The sequence below is a fragment of the Cottoperca gobio genome, chromosome 24 (genome assembly GCF_900634415.1).
Source record: "Cottoperca gobio chromosome 24, fCotGob3.1, whole genome shotgun sequence".
NCBI classification, from domain to species: domain Eukaryota; kingdom Metazoa; phylum Chordata; class Actinopteri; order Perciformes; family Bovichtidae; genus Cottoperca; species Cottoperca gobio.
Window position 1 is genome coordinate 11,316,851 of NC_041378.1, and position 18,239 is coordinate 11,335,089.

An 18,239-nucleotide genomic window follows, 5' to 3' on the forward strand; every position below is an offset into this window, starting at 1 on the left:
CCTAAAATGATGTTTCCACACAAGTAGCTTTGTTTTGTTTCAATGTACAACGTTAACCACGTGTTTAAAGCTGCGACTGTAATCCAGGAGAAACTCTGTTTCCCTCAGAACGTAATGAGAATGCAGTTTAGTTGTATGGGAACGTTATTTTGTTGGAGGCAGGCTCGTAAAAATGTTTTGTGATGTACAAGTTGAAGAGACTTTTGAATGTGCTGGAACAAATGGTGACAATGTAACTAATATATTTAGTGGTCAACATGCTGTATTTCTGGGGGTTCTGGGGGCTGTGGGACTCATTTTGGGGATCAGATCCTGTTCAGGGCTCCAACAAGGTTTGTGTCACCCTGAATATTTGTGTCCTGTTATTGAGAGGAATGAGCACTAATGAGTCCTGTGATGTAAAGCTTGTTGTAATGAATGTTGTTGTGTTTGTGTGAAGGTGGGGGCTCTGCTATGAATCAGTGTGAGGACAGAGAGGAGGGAGTCCCTCCCTCTAAAACCTCTCTGTGTGGAGAACATGACAGCCAAACCAAAGCTCAGAGGTGAGATGAAGATCTCTTTACTGTCCATGACTCTTCTCCATGTCAGAGCTCAGCACTCAAATCACTCCACCATCATTATTCACACTCAAAGCTCTGTGTGTGTTGAAGCCCAGAGGAGCAGCAGCACACAGCAGACTCTCCAGAACCTGGACCTGGACCTGCACCTGGACCTGGACCTGGACTTGCACCTGGACCTGGACCCAGCTGTGTGTCCTTTAATAGTGACTGGTCTATGGATCGACCTATTGAGTTCAAAGATAGACACCACTCTGGTCAAAAGTAATAATTTCTCTCATTTGGTTATCAGTATTAAAATATTGGAACGTCAACATAAGTTTCAGCTGAATTTCAGTGTACCTGTGCATTCATCAGTGATTGTGGTTCTATCAAGATCAAACATGAGAGACCTGGACCTGGACCTGGACCTGAACCTGAACCTGGACCCAGCTGTGTGTCCTTTAAGAGTGACAGGTCTATGGGTAAACCTATTTGCTTCAAAGATGGACACCACTCTTCTGATCAAAGGTAAGAAAGTAAAATGTTTGTCTGTTAAAATCCATCTCTCTTAAAGTTTGATTTGCCGTTATCACTTACTTTTCTCTACTCTTTACTTTTTTTCAACCTGGCTTCACATTTTCAGATTTTAGTACAAATCTCAAAACAATCTTGTTTGTGTTTATTGCTAATACTTCCAAAGGCTAACTGGCTGTAACCTCTCAGAGAGAAGCTGGGAAGCTCTGTCCTCAGTTCTCAGCTCTCAGTCCTCTAGTCTGAGAGAGCTGGACCTGAGTAACAACAACCTGCAGGATTCAGGAGTGAAGCTGCTGTCTGTTGGACTGGAGAGTCCACACTGTACACTGGAAACGCTCAGGTCAGTATTCAGCTTTTGTTAAAAAGTTAAATCTGTTCGGTGAATATGGTCGACATCTGTAGGATGTTCCTGCTAAGATGATTTTCTTAAACACTCAGTCTATATTCTTTTCCTTATTCCAGTCTGTCAGGCTGTTTGATCACAAAGGAAGGCTGTGCTTCTCTGGCCTCAGCTCTGAGCTCCAACCCCTCCCATCTGAGAGAGCTGGACCTGAGCTACAATCATCCAGGAGACTCAGGAGTGAAGTCAGCTGGACTGGATGATCCACACTGGAGACTGTACACTCTCAGGTATGGACAGACCACAGGAGCTCACAGGCTGCAGGTGCCTTTAATTTATCTAATTTAGGTGTTCTTCTGGTCTGTCATCATGAAGGACATCTCATTTCTCTTAATTCTGTTCAGAGCAGTGAGGAGGCCTGAATTAGGAAACACATGGATCCCCAAAAGTCTTATCGATTAGAAACACCGATTCATTAGAAACATCAATAAGGTGTAAAATCAACCTGATTTCGGTCCTGGCTCTTGGGAAGTGTTGACTGTGGGATATACATATATAGGGACTGTGTTGAGATTAAATTTTGTTCCCTCTAGGGAATGCAGATACAGATTCCCAACCATCAACCATCAACCATCAAGCGATGGCATCACACCAGCCAGGGGTGTAAAGTGGGGGGGTCAATGGCATAATCTGTATGGAGACAGACGGGCAGACAGACAGATGAGTCCAATTTATCTGAAGATATATTAGAGGCAAATATTGTATTTTTTCCTGACCGCTTTAGTTACTTTTCAGATTACAATTTCTCATATCCTTCCTGTCTAGTATCTACAAATATAAAAGTAAAACACTGACTGACAACAGTTTTCTGCACAAGGTAGTTTATTTTGATACTTTCAGTAAAATTACGTAAGTAAGGTTTTGAATGCAGGACTTTTACTTGTAGTAGAGTATTTTCATAGTGTGGTATTAGTACTTTTACTGGAGTAAAGGATCTGAATACTTCTTCCATCTCTGTATTCAGGTGAATGAAGAGTTGTCATGCTGAAAGTTAATACAGGGGTCGGTGGATATTGACACACACTCACTGCTGTACCAAGGCTTTTTTTTATTGAGTTTGTTACATCATTTTAACAGTGAACTGGTCAAGAGAAGGGACGGAGGGAATAAATGAACAACTTATTGATCATATTGTTCACAGTTAAGGCAAATATAATACGCTTTTAGGCTATTTTAGCTCTTTCATGGAAAGAATAATAAAGCATTATATGCACATCCTCTTTCACAAACACGCTTACTCAATACAATGATACTGTTGTGTTCACAGTAAAACCACTGATACATTCGGCAGCTCACCATGATAGCAGCTCCTGCTCATACATGTATGAACTCAGGTTATCTGTGGTATTGTAAGAAATAAAGATCACTTTTCAAGTGTGTAACAGTTTCAGACTTGGGGTCTTGCAGTGAAAGAACCAATGAGTAATATATAATATAATGTAAGCTACATTTTATATCAGTCAGTATGTAATCAGATGAATAAATAAAATATACTTAATGGCATTTATGGAAACAAACATAAAACTTACACAGAGGAACATGTAACAGTCACATAGACGTAACTGGATACATTAAAAGGTGTTTCATGAAGCCCACCACAGAAAGGACATTTTGATCACAACACATATTGTGTAATTTCAATAGAAAAATAAAAAGGATTCAGCAATTTTTCTTTGATTTTCTTTTTAGAGAAAACTGATAGTTATTCTGACCATTAAAGATGTTGTGCTTTCTGTTCTCCTGTCAGGATTACTTTGCTTCAACAATAAACATTCATTCTGAACCGTCTTTATAAAGTACCCTCAGGATTATGTGGAGCTACACAGACGTTCATTCATTCATTGTGCTCTGTAATTCATTTAAGGCGATACACTACAGGCAAAAGTATACATTTTTTAAGCACTGGTCAATTTCAGAGTTTGGACTTTTTTGCATTTATAACTTTTCTTCTTTCAGACTAGAGTAAAGAAAACATCCAAAATACACATTTAGGTATTTTGTCTATTTGAGTCTGTAGATTTCTCCTAAATTCACCAAAGGCTACCGTTACTTAATGCCTCATTTGCATATTTAAACATAACATTTCAGAAAACGTATAATACAAAAAAATAATTGTCTTAATGTCAGTAAAGTTTCATGGTGATATCTATTGGTTTAAATATTTCATCCTGTTCACCTGTAATGTCTCCCTTTACGTACTCTGTAACTAATACTGACCTGACTGATTTCTTTCAAACAGAATAATACGTTACATTGCACGCACACATATGTTGCTATAGAGTAAAATTAGCCTATATATATATATATATATATATATATATATATGCATTTCCATGCTGATTGAGGATCTGTAACAGTCTTGATAAAAAAATTCAGAGTAAGAAAATAAATTCTGCATGGAGCATTTGGCACAAGTTGAAGTAACTTGCTCTGTGACGTGTGCACAGTGTGGCTTTGTTCTGTGTGACGCACAGATGCCATAAATACGGTATGCAACTGTCTGCATAAATAGCCTAGAAAGTCTAGCTACTGAAATAATGTCAACACTCACTCAAAAATAATATATGTGCTAAGCTGCCTGAATAAATAAAAATAATTTCTCATATATATACGTCTAGTCTAGTCAGAAGGCTACAGAGGCCATCTTCTCATAAAAGTGCGCTTACATCCTTGTGCGTTATAATAGTATTCACAGCAGATTTAACCTACTCAAGTAGCTCTCTGCTGTGCGATCAAAGTGCTCCATCTTCTACAAAAATCTACAAATTCAAATCGCACGTGCAACCGTCACACCATCGCACGTGTAACCGTCACTCCATCGGTCAGTCAGTGCTCAGCAGGCCACGGGTAGTCAGCTGCCGAGGCGGGGAGTCGGTGGAGGTGTAGTACCCTGATGTTCCACCCGGGGGAGCTGCTGCCTCCAGTAGGTGAAGTGGCTGTAGGTGTCCGAGCAGGGGAAGTCTGAGGAGGAGGCTCGCATCATCAGAGGGAACACGTGGTCCACCACCTCGCCCAGACGGACGTAACTGAAGCAGAGGAAAGCGGTGAATGAAAGATTTCCTTTCTGAAGTCATTACGATGTTAGAATAAGTCGTGTAATGCGAGACTTACGATGAGATGTTGGTCTTGGCATGCTCCTGCACAAGCTCGCCTTTAGGGTTTACAGTAAAAATCCTGTTCAGTGGCACTCCTACTTCTTTATAGGAATATACATCCTGCAAAATATAAATGAGAATTCGGTGTTAGAAACGATGTACATATAAATTAAACTTTGCAAAAATAACATGAATTTATGCAAGAATCTGCAGCACAAATGGCTTTAGTTTTCAATTGTTCTTTATATAACGCGTGAGTACCGTTGGTCTGTTGCCAAACGCTGCATAGAACGGCTGTGTGTTGGGGTAGAAGAGGTTCCTGATGTCGTTGAGACACTCCACCTTGAATTTCTCCGGTTTCTTCTCAATCACCTCCCTGTCACACACACACACACACACACACACACACACACACACACACACACACACACACACACACACACACACACACACAGACCACAGAGATGTAACCAACAATCAGCAGAGTACAACGTGACTATAGAGTGATACTTTAGAAACACATATGTACGTGTTGGTGTGTATAAGAGACCTGTGCAGAGCTGAAAAGAGGCTGCTGGGGCTGAGAAGGACGGGGCCCATGGGAAGCATGGTGCCTCTCTCGTTGACCCAGTGGAGGTAACCTCTGGTCATGTCGGCCATGCCGATAGCTCGAGCGGAACAGTACATGAACTTGTAGCCATTTCTGACCGAGCGAGAGAGAAAGAAGAGAGAACAAGCATGTGTATTAATAACGATCGCTTGTTTTTTGGCCTGTCTTTTCTGAAATAGACTTTGAAGCAATGTGTGCCTTTTGTGCTTTGCTTTGATCAAAACGATCTAAAGCAGTTTACATCTGACAGTGTGTTAGTGAATTAGTGCTTACTGGCTGACTTTGTGGTAGAGGTGTGCGATGCCCTGGTGGGTCCAGTCTTTCCCAAGAGTGGGCAGGATATGACCCAGTGTATCCGACCTGGAGACAAACACGCATAAATGACATTGGGACAAGTGAGCGCAGGCTTTTCCTTATTAGGAAAAAATACATACTTCTGGTCATGATCAAAATGAATAGGGTTTTGGAAAAACATTTTCAAATGTCAGAAATCCTAGGTACAGATATTGCACCCTGCCCCCTCATTGCCATTTCTGGAGTGCCCCTTAACGTTTTAGTTTAATAAAAAAGAAATGAAATGTGCTGTCCGTTGCATCTCTCATGGCCCGTGAATGCATCCTTCTACACTGGAAATTGCTGAAGCCCCCAGTAAGAGCTCTTTGCAGAGAGAATTAATTAATGAAAAAATTAAAATGGCCTGTACATACAGATGACCACAAATCTATATCCGTTTTTTCCCCAAACTAAGTTCACTTGTGCAGTAAAGGTAAAGTTTGTATTATTCACATGTATCACACACCTGGTGATGGTTCCATCTATGTCAGAGATAATGATCTTGTCGTCCCAGTTCCAGAGGTAGATGGTGCCCTGACAGCGACACGTTCCCTGGTACTGAGTAGTCACACTGAACACAACATCGTTAGGACCGTCCTGCAGCTGGAGAGACAGCTGTGTGTGTGTGTGTGTGTGTGTGTGTGTGTGTGTGTGTGTGTGTGTGTGAGAGAGAGAGAGAGAGAGAGAGAAAACAAGATATAATATATGGCGGTAGAAAGAATGACTATTAATAACTTAAAAGTTGTCAAAGTCTGCACTCACCAGCTGCTCTGATGTGAGTCGGAGTGTTTTCTTATAAGACACGCCTCCTGGTGTGAGGCCAGGCTCTGATTGGATGGAGGCAGAGCTCTGTATGGCTGCCCTGTGGTCTTCGTCACTCGAGGATGAATCTTGTTTGTGTCTGGCATCAGACCGGTTAACAGTGTGTTAAAGTCCCTCACTAACTTAAAAAAGAATATATTCTGGACATGAATGTTTTGGGGGTTCCTTACCTGCTTGACATTTTCCCAGCCTGCTCAGGCATAACCGCAGGCCTCACGCTCAGAGACGGAATCCTGCGAGAGGAGAATCAGTGTTCATTTGCTTTACTCACACATTTAGTAAAACAAACTAGTATCAATATGTTTATAAAAACTCAAATGAAACGCAAAGGATGGATCGGTGGGTTTTTTGTAAATAATCACATACACACACAAAGACAAACAAGATTTAAAAATATCTGGGGCCCATTTATAAAAGATCTTAGGGACAAGGATTTATCCCACATGTTGATCGAGTCTGGATAATAGTTATGTGTAATAATAGAGGTCATTTATGTAACTGTTGTAGAATATCAATATAAGTGTTGATTATTTAGATATTTTAAATGTGCCTACTTTACAGTAGCACATAACCCCTCTGGTGTTTTGTTTTTTAATGTATATGTTTAAATCAATATAATGTTTTTTATTATTATTATTTAACCATTTATGTAACAGGAGTTATTATAATATATGTTCTAATTATTTTAATATTGTTGTCATAAATAATACAATTAATAATAATAATAAAAATAATAATAATAATAAGTATGCATACAAAATGTTTCTTTCTCTAAATTTGAGAAGGAATTACCGATTTGGTGCTGCTGTTTCTGCCTCGCCAGGAGAACCACCACCTCCCTCCTTTCTTGGGCATCTTCTCCTTTATGATGTTCTCCACTGCAGCCTGGAGAGGAGCACACACAACCCCAAAACAACCGCAAAAACAACACCGTAAAAAAAAAGCACACTTAAAATAAAAACGTAAGCCAAAGCAGACCAGTAAATCAACAAACAGTAACACAGAAGCGACAATGTGTCTGCGGTTGGAATGGGGAAAATGAAGCAAATTTAAAAACAGAAGAAAAGGGGAAAAAGAGTTGTTCCTGACATACAGAGCTGTAGCCCACCACACCAGTCAGACAACAGACAAGAAACTCTAAGGCTGAGTGAATATAACTGAGGCAAGAGGACTAATGAATGGATGGATGCACCAATGGGAGCGGGGGAGGGGGTTGGGGGACACATTTTAAGGAGATTCAGTGGATGTTAATCACACAACATAAAGACTGTGATAGCGGAATATTTAGCTTGTATAACATGGGTAGTATAGGTGTATAGGGATACACATACACTGGATGCAGTACCGGTTTCAGTCAAAAGGGGGAAGTGTATTCATGTCACACAACCAACTGAGTCATTAGTATCTGTGCTGTGTATCAATTTCCTACCTTTGGCAGAGGTTTCTGAAACGCTTGCAAAGCCAGCATAAGTGGAGCCGCAGAGCTCCAATTATAGTATCTGACGGAGAAAACACATTTATTTTAATCAATTTCGTCACCGCAGCAAAAACACACAGCTTTTGCGGGAATGTGTGGCAGTTAAAATCATACAGCGTTCATTGTAAACTACTTATATATAGCCTGTCCTTTTATTATAGTTAGACATAAACATATTGTCACTCAAGCAAGTGTGAATTTCTTACTTGGAGCCGATTTTCACGACCAAGTTGGGGTCGTCGATGATGGAGGGGTTTTCCGAAAACTGCTGGTAAGAGATGACCTTCTCATGGAACTGCTCTGTAAGGACACACACACACACACACACACACACACACACACACGTTCAGTGTCCCTTTTCCACAGCTTACAAAAACAGTGTGTGAAGCGAGCTGTGTCGGTGTCTGACCTTTAGTGATCTCCCTGTTGTCATTGAGTCCTCCGCACAAAGAGATGCCGATGGTCGGCATGTCGGACAAGGGGTCGCAGTAGCTGTCTACTCCGCTGTCTCCTCCAGAGCTGACTGACTGTGGGGACAAACTGCTGCTGTGGAGGCCCGGGTCTGAGATGCTCCGCACCGCCGCACCACCGTCACTATAGAGGAGAAACGGGACCACCAAGAGCCGTCAAGCTCGGCTATCTCTGTGTGTTTAATTGCATATAAGTTACGAGCGTGTGTGTTTGTGTGCTTCCGCGTACCTCTTAGGGAAATAAAGGGCCGCCACTTCAGGCTCGAGCTCTGTGATGTCATCCAGGTAAATTCCATCAGAACCAAGATGGCGGCTTCTCTTGTCTGCAACAGAGGGATGACGCCGTTGAAATAAATAGTCAGCTTCTATGTATTTGCTTTGGGTTTATATATGAGAAAATGTACTTAAAACTGTGAGAAAGACTGGAGATCCTGATTTCTTTACTAATGTAGTTCTTTCTTCATAATATAATATTTGGCTCACAATTCCTCTATAAGAAAAATAGACAGTGTGGTGGATTTTACTGCAAAGTGCATGTCTTTAATATAAATATTTTTACCCTAAAAACACAATAAAGCTTGGTTTTCCTTACAGCCATCCAGATTACAGTTTGTTTAGCTTCAGGTCCTCCTAATATCATGAAATTACCTTTGGTTTGTGTAACTATCATTATATTTAGAAAGACCTTCCGAGTGTGTTTTTATGGTGATTTTTACACCACAAACGAATGCCATTGAGCTGTAGAGAACTACTAAAACCTCCGCAATTTAAATGATGGCGGGTCAGATAAACAAGACTCCCGGAAGGAATGATACATTTGATTGTGACTGTTACCTTTTCTCTTGGATGGAGAGTCCGTCTTGCCCGGCGGATGAGGCGTCGTCTCCTCCACGTCAGACATCATGTGAGCCTCCACTCCTTCAGCTGTCTGGGACTCTGACTCCATCCCAACTGTTTCCTCACTGGTCTCCTCTGGCATCAGCAAGGTGAGTGCTGATATTTCAGAGCAGGATCCGCACTGTTCCGACGACGTCTCGTGAGTTATCACGCGGAAGTGTGTGCTTTCTGACACGGGGATGGGTTTCATCGAGAGGAAAGACAGCTAGAAAAGCAGGGTAGAGGACGACACAAAATGAATACAAATACACAGAAAGTTGTTCTGTCTGTGTATGTATGCACAGTGGACACTTTCGCTTACTGTGGCAGCTTGCGGCAGCTCTCCCCACGCCCAGAGCATGGCTGGATTCTGATTGTCGGACGGCTTGGTCAATAGCTCCGAGTCGCTCTTGGGAGACGTGGGACGAGAGTTTCCAGGGCTGAGAGAGGAAAAAAAGAGGATAAATCAGGAATTACAGAGCTGTTTCTTCTGGATAATAACATGTAGATATATAATCACGTGAGTGAGTGAAGCACCTCTGAACGGGGCTCCAGTCTCCGTCTGAACGAGTGTAGATGCCAGTCTGTTTGAAAGAGCCGCCGGTCGAAGCGACTGTCGTCTCATCTCTTAAAACATCCCGAGATGAAGTCCTGAAACACCCAAAAAAAAATACCGGAAATGTATCACTTACTAATATCAATAATGTGTTTTGTTAATAATGTAGTGTATATTCTATTCTATTTCACTTCTCAGCCCGCAGAGATCATGCCTGAACTCGTTGCACACTGCCTGCACTCAAAACATAACAAGTCGTGCAGCTACAGTGCTGTTTTATGGTTGTGTTTCTTTTTTACTCTGATGGAAATGACACTAAAATATGAGGGCGTGGTTTGGTGTTAAAGGTAGATTGTTAGCTTAATGTTGTTCTACATTAGTGTACAGTAGAGATGAGCCAGAATGTTGATGTCATGTATCCCCCACAGGCGTGCAGAGAAGAAAATAAATATGTCGTGTAGCAGCTATTTACAACTTGTGCTGTATTCATTTATGATGAATGGACTTAAACACTTACAGTATGAGAAGGGCGGGACGTGGCTCCTATATCTGCATGCCTGACGAGCATCATGCACATGCTAGAGTGATTTAGATTTAGATGCACAGCAGAGGCCAAGTTACATGTTGGCAAACTGTAAGCACAACACTTAATAAAAACAAAAAGTGAAGACATTTTCTCTTTTCACATGAAAAAGCTTCTTTTTTCTTTGCAGTAAAAATCACACAGCTGAAGTAGTGTTTTCCATGTAGTCTTGAGTGTCTTATCGGTGTGTGTGTATGTGTGTGTGTGTGTGTGTGTGTGTGTGTGTGTGTGTGTGTGTGTATGCCACAGCTGGAGGCCTCTCCACTACAGACGGCGGTCTGTTTATGATTTTGTTACAGATGCTCTCAAAACTGTATTCAGTGATGCATTATACTTTTTTATCAACACTTTCCTTATTCTGCCTTCCGCTTTTCCTCACATGTATTTAATTTGGCTTTCTTAATTCCTCTTTTCTTCCATTTCCTCCTTTCTCCTTGAACTCTCTGCACATTTCCTCACCTGTTGCTGCCCATCCCCGTCATTTCATCTGAGCTGATGTCTATGGTGAACATGTCTTCGTCCTCGGAGTAGTCCCCGCTCTCCTCCCTCCTCACGCTGTCCGGCCGAACCTTCCTCCTCCTCTTCCTCCTCTTCTTCATCATCCCACCGCCAGTCTCTCCAGCGCTCCCCGTGGAGCCCAGGGTCTGTATGGGCGGCCCTTGGGAGCCCTTCCCCATCAGGGAGGAGCTCATCAGGATGGCCCCGTCCGACAAGATTGGAGAGGTGGCCAGGTAGGAGGGAACCACTTCCTGCGAGGAATAAGATCAAATCACGGCAAGGATGCATCAGTAATATGATTTTGAGAATGAAGTGAAATTTAAAACATCAACGGACATTAAAAACAGTCTTTAAGTAATTCTGCATTCTTAGTTGTAAATTAACTTCCACACACAGTCTGACTTGCGCAAAATAAATTACATTAATTTCCGATGGTTTGCAATAAATGTATTTTCGAAACATCGCAAATCGCAGATCAAAAGTTGCAAATAAATATATATATATATGTGCAACATACATTATATTAATTTGCTACGGTTTGCAAATAAATATAATTATTTCTGCATGTATTTATTTATTTGTGCTGCAAAAAGTGCAACCTGCACTAATATTACCGCTAGAAATAACATTAAACCCTGAAAAATGTAATATTGCAAAACATCTTCTGTGGCATCCACTCATGATCATTTCTGTAAGCAGGTTAAAACTAGATTTTGAAATCTGGAACCACTCCCACTATAACTCTACTGTTAGTGTTTTGCACAATTTTGGTCCGAGGCAAATGTGTGCAATCACTGCCAAACAGTTTGTAGCCACTTCTGCTGTGAGGAAACCAAACAGCCAACCCAAAACAGACTCTGTTCCTCAATTCTGTGAAAGGAGGTTGTTTTTTTATAAAACACCTCCTTCTAGGAAAACCAAAAGAAAAGTCTTTCCAGGAGGGTCTCTTGCTGTCAGTGCGGGGGAGTGTAAATGTGTATGTGTGGAAAGAGAGAGAAGGTGGAAAAAGTGAGGTATAGCCATATCATTTGTGGTCTGACAATACTCCATGTGCCAAGAACCCCCCCCCCCCCCCCCCCTCCCAGGCCTGCTGGGAATCTGACACCACTCTGGGGAGAATAAATCACCCACTTCCCTTGTTGGTGCCGGCTTCCCCAGCTTCAGTAGTTCCACACTTCTTTGTGTCCTTTATATGCACACATGCTCATGAACATACAATTGTGACGAAACATTTTTATAATGACAGTACACGTGACACCTGCAGTGAAAACACTTACTGTTGGAAAAAGTCTGCTTTCCAAGAACTGAGGAAAAACAGCTGCTGAGTTTTCCATGAAGTTTAGACTGAGTTTTGAATGTTTTTTTATGGGCCTCATAAACATAAAAACACAACATTAGAATAAGGGAGTGTATTTCTTACTACGTCTATTCTTGACAACCCTTTGAACATTTATCTAATAGTAAAAACCAAATACACAAATACACATGACCTACTTAAAAGCATATTTCTTTGGCAGGAAACTCAAGTCCAGGTTGATCCTCGTTCATTAGGCCACAACATTTGATATCTGAGGAATTCTGTTCAGCCAAAAAGGAAAGGATCAGCGCAACCTTATTCAAACTACTATTTTTTTATTTGAATCGATGTCCGCCATTTAATGGGTGTCGTATTACACTTTGAACTAGCAATCTTTTAGTTACGATTATGGCCATGCTTACCCGATCATTTTCTGTTTCTCGCACAAAGAATGCTTCTCCGTTGTCCCCAAGCTTCATATGTAGATCCACTGGTTCGCCATTGATCTCCATGTCCACCTGGAGGAAAACGGAGGATAACAACGGCAATAGCAAGTTTATTTATAAAGCACATTTCATTCACAAGGGCAATTCAGTGTAAATAAAAAACAAAAAAAATGAAAGGAACAAAGTACATAAAATAGTAATACACAGAGGGTAATATAATTAAAAGATAAGTACTATAAAAATCTAATACAAAGTACATACGATTGAATAAAAACATTGTAAAAGCGGTTAAGCTCAATCAATGACATGAAAAGAGAAAAGTTTTTAACCTGGATTAAAACAATTGCAGGACCGTTTGTTCCAATTGCATGCATCATAACAGCGAGACGAGACTTTAATCCACAAGCATTTCAAAGGTTACAGCTCTCTCAACAACAACAAAGGCGGTTGCCCTCACCACTTTCTCCCGGGATCGGAGGACCCCCATCTTGCCGAAGCGAACGTGGAAAGGTGAGCACTGCAGGGATCCATCGGGCTGTCTCACTACGATGACGTCAATGCAGCCGGAAAGGGTGGCTGGATTAAGGCCTCGGTACAGCTCTTTGACCTGGACGAACACCTGGCCTGCCAACTGGCCCACGTAGTTCATCGTCTGACGGGTCTGGTGGAGGCAACAGTGAAAGTGGGGGGGGAGAAGATGATTTAGCATTAAAACTATAAACTACATACATAGCAAAAGGTCTATATTAGCAGGTAATGCAAGGGGGGTCGTAAAATTGTTTTGGTTTTTTTTGCACATTCACATCCTCCCCACCCCCCCTCGCACAGAACTCCGACAGCACCCCCCCTTTCGTTTGAAGCAGGGGGTCCCTGCTCCATGCTACATCAGTTTGGGGGTCCTTGGCGTGAAAAACGTTGAAGACCCCTGACTTAAAGGAACACGTCACAACAAATACGACAACTAGTCACCACGGTGAAAAAATATGATGAATGAAACAACAGCAAAACTATATCAAGACATCCGTTTACAAACTCTCACACAAGTTGTGCAGTATAATCCAAGTCTGATTTAACCAGTCGTATGCTCACTACTTCCCAAACACATGCATTTTCGTGAAAGCTTTCCTATTTAAATCGCTCGAGCACTACTCCTACAAATGTTCTCTCTGTTTTTGGATTCTCAGTTCGCCGTGGAGGCTTGCGAGAAAAACAAAGTTTTCTTTAAGGTAAGATGGGGTGACTAATTGATATAAACATGGTCATTTTGGGGGGTGAAGTATTCCTTTAATAGTCGTGATCACTGAGCTCCACAAAAATGTCTCAGACTAAGTCGACCGTTAGAGGAAGAGGTGTTCATGGCCCGGCATCTGCTGTGCCATTCTTCAATCTGTCAATCAAACGACTGATGATGTAGGATTGTCCCTCAGGGGCACGGGGGGAAGTTATTCTAACGCTGACCTGAAGTGAGGTATGGCCAGGGAAAGAGGACATGGAGGCTGGTTCCTGTTCAGTAGTTTTTCCCAGGACAGACTGCGGCCTACATACTGTAGAAACGACCTGTTCCCATCCTCTCCTCTCCTTCCTGAATATGTCTGGAAATCCTATCCGTCTGTTTCTCATACAGCAGACCCCGACAACAGAGGTCAAAGGGCAAACCAATTTAGACATGTCTGTACTCATGTAGGAGGAAGGTGATGTCATAACCTTCCCTGCCGTTTATTACTACGGCAGAATACCTCGGCTTTCTGAGACATACGAGACGCACTGTGAATGTCAACAATGTGAAAGTCTTTTCAAGGTAACGGATGCTGTTATGCAAGAACTAGACTGAACACATTAGTCCGAGTGTGTCGATCATCTTTGCATTGTTCCCAAACAGCGACACTGTACTGTACACTTTAATTATTATTAACGCAGTAACATAAGGAAAAAGGCGAGCGGTGATCACATCTTTGGTATTTTCTCAATCAGTTTCTTTTTGAGGGAATCCCACACATTTCTAACAGTTTTGCCTGTTTTACATTTCTGTAAATGTCTAATCTGATGAACCCGAACAGTCCTGAAGAAGCAGATTATCTACATTATTGAGAAATATTTAAACCATGCAAACACTTCCCCTAAATTGTCACATTTAGTCTTGTTTCCCGTTACGTAATAATAACTTATACACGGATTTCTGTTCTTTCATTTCTGAAACAAGCTAAGTTTAAGAACCAAATGCCACCAGGTAAAGAATATAACCTTGTTGTGTCTGACGTCATTCGTGTCGGTACATGAATTCCTAACTTTTTACTATTTTTTAAATTTCTATGATGCAAACATCATTGGCCACACGTGATACACCCCATTTGTATAGCTATCAAGACTCCTTGGGGGTTTGTAGCTGTCTAATAACAGAAAAGGGGGTCTGACCTTGACTGAGTTGGCAGGGGCCCCCAAAATGTTGCAGCAACAGTGAACAACAATGCCAACACCCCCCCCCCCCCCTTTTTTTTTTGAGCATGTGAACACGAGAACCAGCTCCTCACAGAAGAACAGCACCACTATTTTTAGAGCAGCTGATGAGCCATAACAGTGTCTGAGTCTCTAAATGCCGCCTATAGATGACCCTTAACCATCTTTAATTATTAATTTCTCCTTTCACTGAGGCATTTAGTTACAGAGCTGCTCGTAAACAAAGCTGATTTTCAAAGCAGAAGACTTTTTGTGTGAACTTGCTGAGAGCAGTTTCATCCAAAAATAGATTTTCTTGAGTTACAGACAAAACAAGAAAAGGAACAATGTCTCAAAACACTGACAGAATTGCTTGGTTTCAAAAATGAGTGGTCGTGACTGAGCCTTTGGGAAATACTATTTTCAAAAAGCCAGGGACTTGTGTTTAACGGTGGTATGGTAATTAGTTTAATGGATTTACAAGCCGCAGTTATGAAGATTTTCTTGCAGGCTGGAATCTGGCTGGGCCACTCAGTGGATACTGTGTTGCAAGTACAGACAGAGAGTCTCATCAGTCCCATGTTAGGCTACTGCACGGACATAACACATATGCCTCACAAATTATTATCTACACTCCTCTTCATCATCATTTAAGAAAATAAAAGCCTCAGCAAGTGGAAGAAGTGAATGATTAGTTTAATGAAGAAGACGCATACACACAACAATACATGTGCCTCACACTAATCTGTTACAGTGTTCCCAACCCAACCACACATTTAAAAGGGAATTTAAAATCCAATAAATGTAGGTAAAAAGCTGACTCATAACATCCTGACAGTACAAATGTTACATACTATAAATAAATGATACATTATAAGTATATAAGAAAAATATTATTGACCATAACATGTATGTTCAACTGTGTAAAAATCACACAGACAGGCAGGTGCAGTCACATGCATTATAAAAACAGGCTCATACCTTCTATAGCTGAGTATGCTGACAGCCTTTAACAACACACGGAGTCTGGCGTTTCCACAGCGGTGAATGACAGCTCAACACATCATAGAAGCGTCATTCCCCGATATAGGTGATGTCTGGGTGTTTGATAAAGCCTTGACTTGCTGTCACCGATTTACAGCGGACTATTTAAGTCAACGCGATACTAATTTCTACCGTCTCGGTTTCTCTGTCTCTCTCAGCAGCGAGGCTCATCAGTGGATGACATCATCTGCAACAGTACCCGCCCGCTGACCAATCAGCGTCGAGATGTTGAGTTGCCAAACGCATCGTTTCAGCTGCCACAGTGGCAACTAAATTGCAGTGACATGCTTACATTGTTACAGACGGTTGAATGGTCAAATTGTCATATTTTGTGGCGGGATTATCATTTTTGTTTTTACATGACAACAAGAGCCACACATTATGCTTTATTAGGGCACGTTAAACATATCTACAAGTTTGTAAAATTGGTAATAATTGGTCTAAAAACAATAGAATATAGATGTATTCTTTATGTTTTTCATATAAAAACTATATAGCCTACAACATGTTAAATGATACATTTTATCACAACCTTACCACCATACAATGTCTTAGTTTAGAGAGCTCTGAAGGAAGCTGTATCCAGCAGCAGCAAACTGGATGTTATGACGGCGGGAAAACGTGGAGCTACGTCAGCGTTTGAAGTATCCCAGCCTGATGCAGTGAGGTGATCTTTATAGCCAATCACAGGCCTCTATTTTAGCACATGCGATTTTGGCAGTGTAGCCTGAGACCCTGTAGTGAAACTGTGTGTCAGGAGGATGTGGTTGACTGGTACAGTCATTATGAGGAACTCAACACCAGCTAAATCTGTTCCTGAATGTATAAGAGTAAGACATTTCTGTTACAAACACAGAGACACAGATTTACACAGACGTACATTGATACACTTAAGACCGAGACTTCAACTACTTATGCACTCAAATTCATAACAAATTCAAATAATCTTTATTGGCATGAAAGCTACATTATTACCAAAGTTACTCTCTCTTTCTGTGTGTGTGTGTGTGTGTGTGTGTGTGTGTGTGTGTGTGTGTGTGTGTGTGTGTGTGTGTGTGTGTGTGTGTGTGTGGTGGGATCACAGCCAACATTTTGACAGCAAAATAAACAGTATTTCTTCATGGAAACCTCTTTCCAGTACCAAACAGCCTCACATGCAGCTCTTTTACAACAAGAGTCAGTTTGGTGTGTGTGTGTGTGTGTGTGTGTGTGTGTGTGTGTGTGTGTGCATGGGAACTAATTGTTTTTCCAGAATCTGTGAAGCAGACTTTCTGGGCTAAACCAGAAAAGCAAGAATGCGTATCTTTGTGAGGGTTTTCCACCACAGTCGACCGACGCTGAACCTTGTGTGTTGTTATCTTGAGAGGCTGTTGTCTCAAAACAAAGACATGATTCATTCATACATTTGAACTAGTTGACATTTTGTTGAGTAGCAAGCAGTGCACATGTCACACTGTCAGAGCTGCGGCTCATCTTGCACTGCTTCAGCTGTGAGTTTGTGTGTGTGTGTGTGTGTGTGTGTGTGTGTGTGTGTGTGTGTGTATGTGTGTGTGTGTGTGTGTGTGTGTTTTGTGATTTACAATCTTGCAGGTTCAGTAACAGTTTGTTGCCTGAGAACTTTGTTTTGTTAACCCGCTGACCCTGCATCAACCTGCAACCTCAACATTAAAGGTAAAGTCACAATAAATGTGTTCTGAGTTTGTCATAAAGAAATGTGTTATTAACAACTCTGTCAAATTTGAATAAATTAAAAAGGTATGTGAAATTAGGTTTCAAAATTGTGGAAAAAAAAGCTTAAATGGGGAAATATTTTAATCGTGTGGCTCGATAAGACTTGTTATCAGACCAAATTGATTACATTCGGATAGTAAAGCTTTTTGCTGGGGTTGTAGCGCTCAAAACAATTTGTCCACAATTTTACAGATTTCACATTTTGGCACTATATAGTTCAGATAGTTCAGCGTGTTTTTGAACACATTTTCAGCAACTGCTTTTTAACATGTATGATGTGTTTCGAAACTAATCTCTAATTTTACTTTACTCTGACTTTTAGCAGTTTTTATGAATGGATAGATTGATGGTTCTGTTTAATGCCTAATAAGTTATGTCAAATGTACTATCGTGTGGTTTACACTTTTGTCCATCATCCTTGTCTAAATGGAGGGATTTCCCGTGAAATATAAAGAGTGCTCTTAACATTTCTCCTTCAGGTTGACAACGTTTTCC

At 41.2% G+C, this 18,239-nt stretch overlaps 1 protein-coding gene across 1 annotated transcript; it reads right to left on the bottom strand.

Moving 5' to 3' along the window:
- Positions 1 to 2,318: 2,318 nt before the first annotated feature.
- lpin1b (lipin 1b) lies at positions 2,319 to 13,193 on the bottom strand. The gene is given in 20 exon segments (XM_029425227.1): positions 2,319 to 4,499; positions 4,585 to 4,688; positions 4,830 to 4,944; positions 5,119 to 5,271; positions 5,452 to 5,538; positions 5,978 to 6,126; positions 6,274 to 6,412; positions 6,504 to 6,532; positions 6,534 to 6,566; positions 7,126 to 7,218; positions 7,763 to 7,832; positions 8,017 to 8,110; positions 8,220 to 8,404; positions 8,510 to 8,603; positions 9,115 to 9,382; positions 9,479 to 9,596; positions 9,694 to 9,807; positions 10,755 to 11,044; positions 12,513 to 12,608; positions 12,994 to 13,193. Coding segments are annotated over 20 exon segments (2,598 nt in total). The 5' UTR covers positions 13,186 to 13,193; the 3' UTR covers positions 2,319 to 4,324.
- Between the last annotated feature and the right edge of the window lie 5,046 nt (positions 13,194 to 18,239).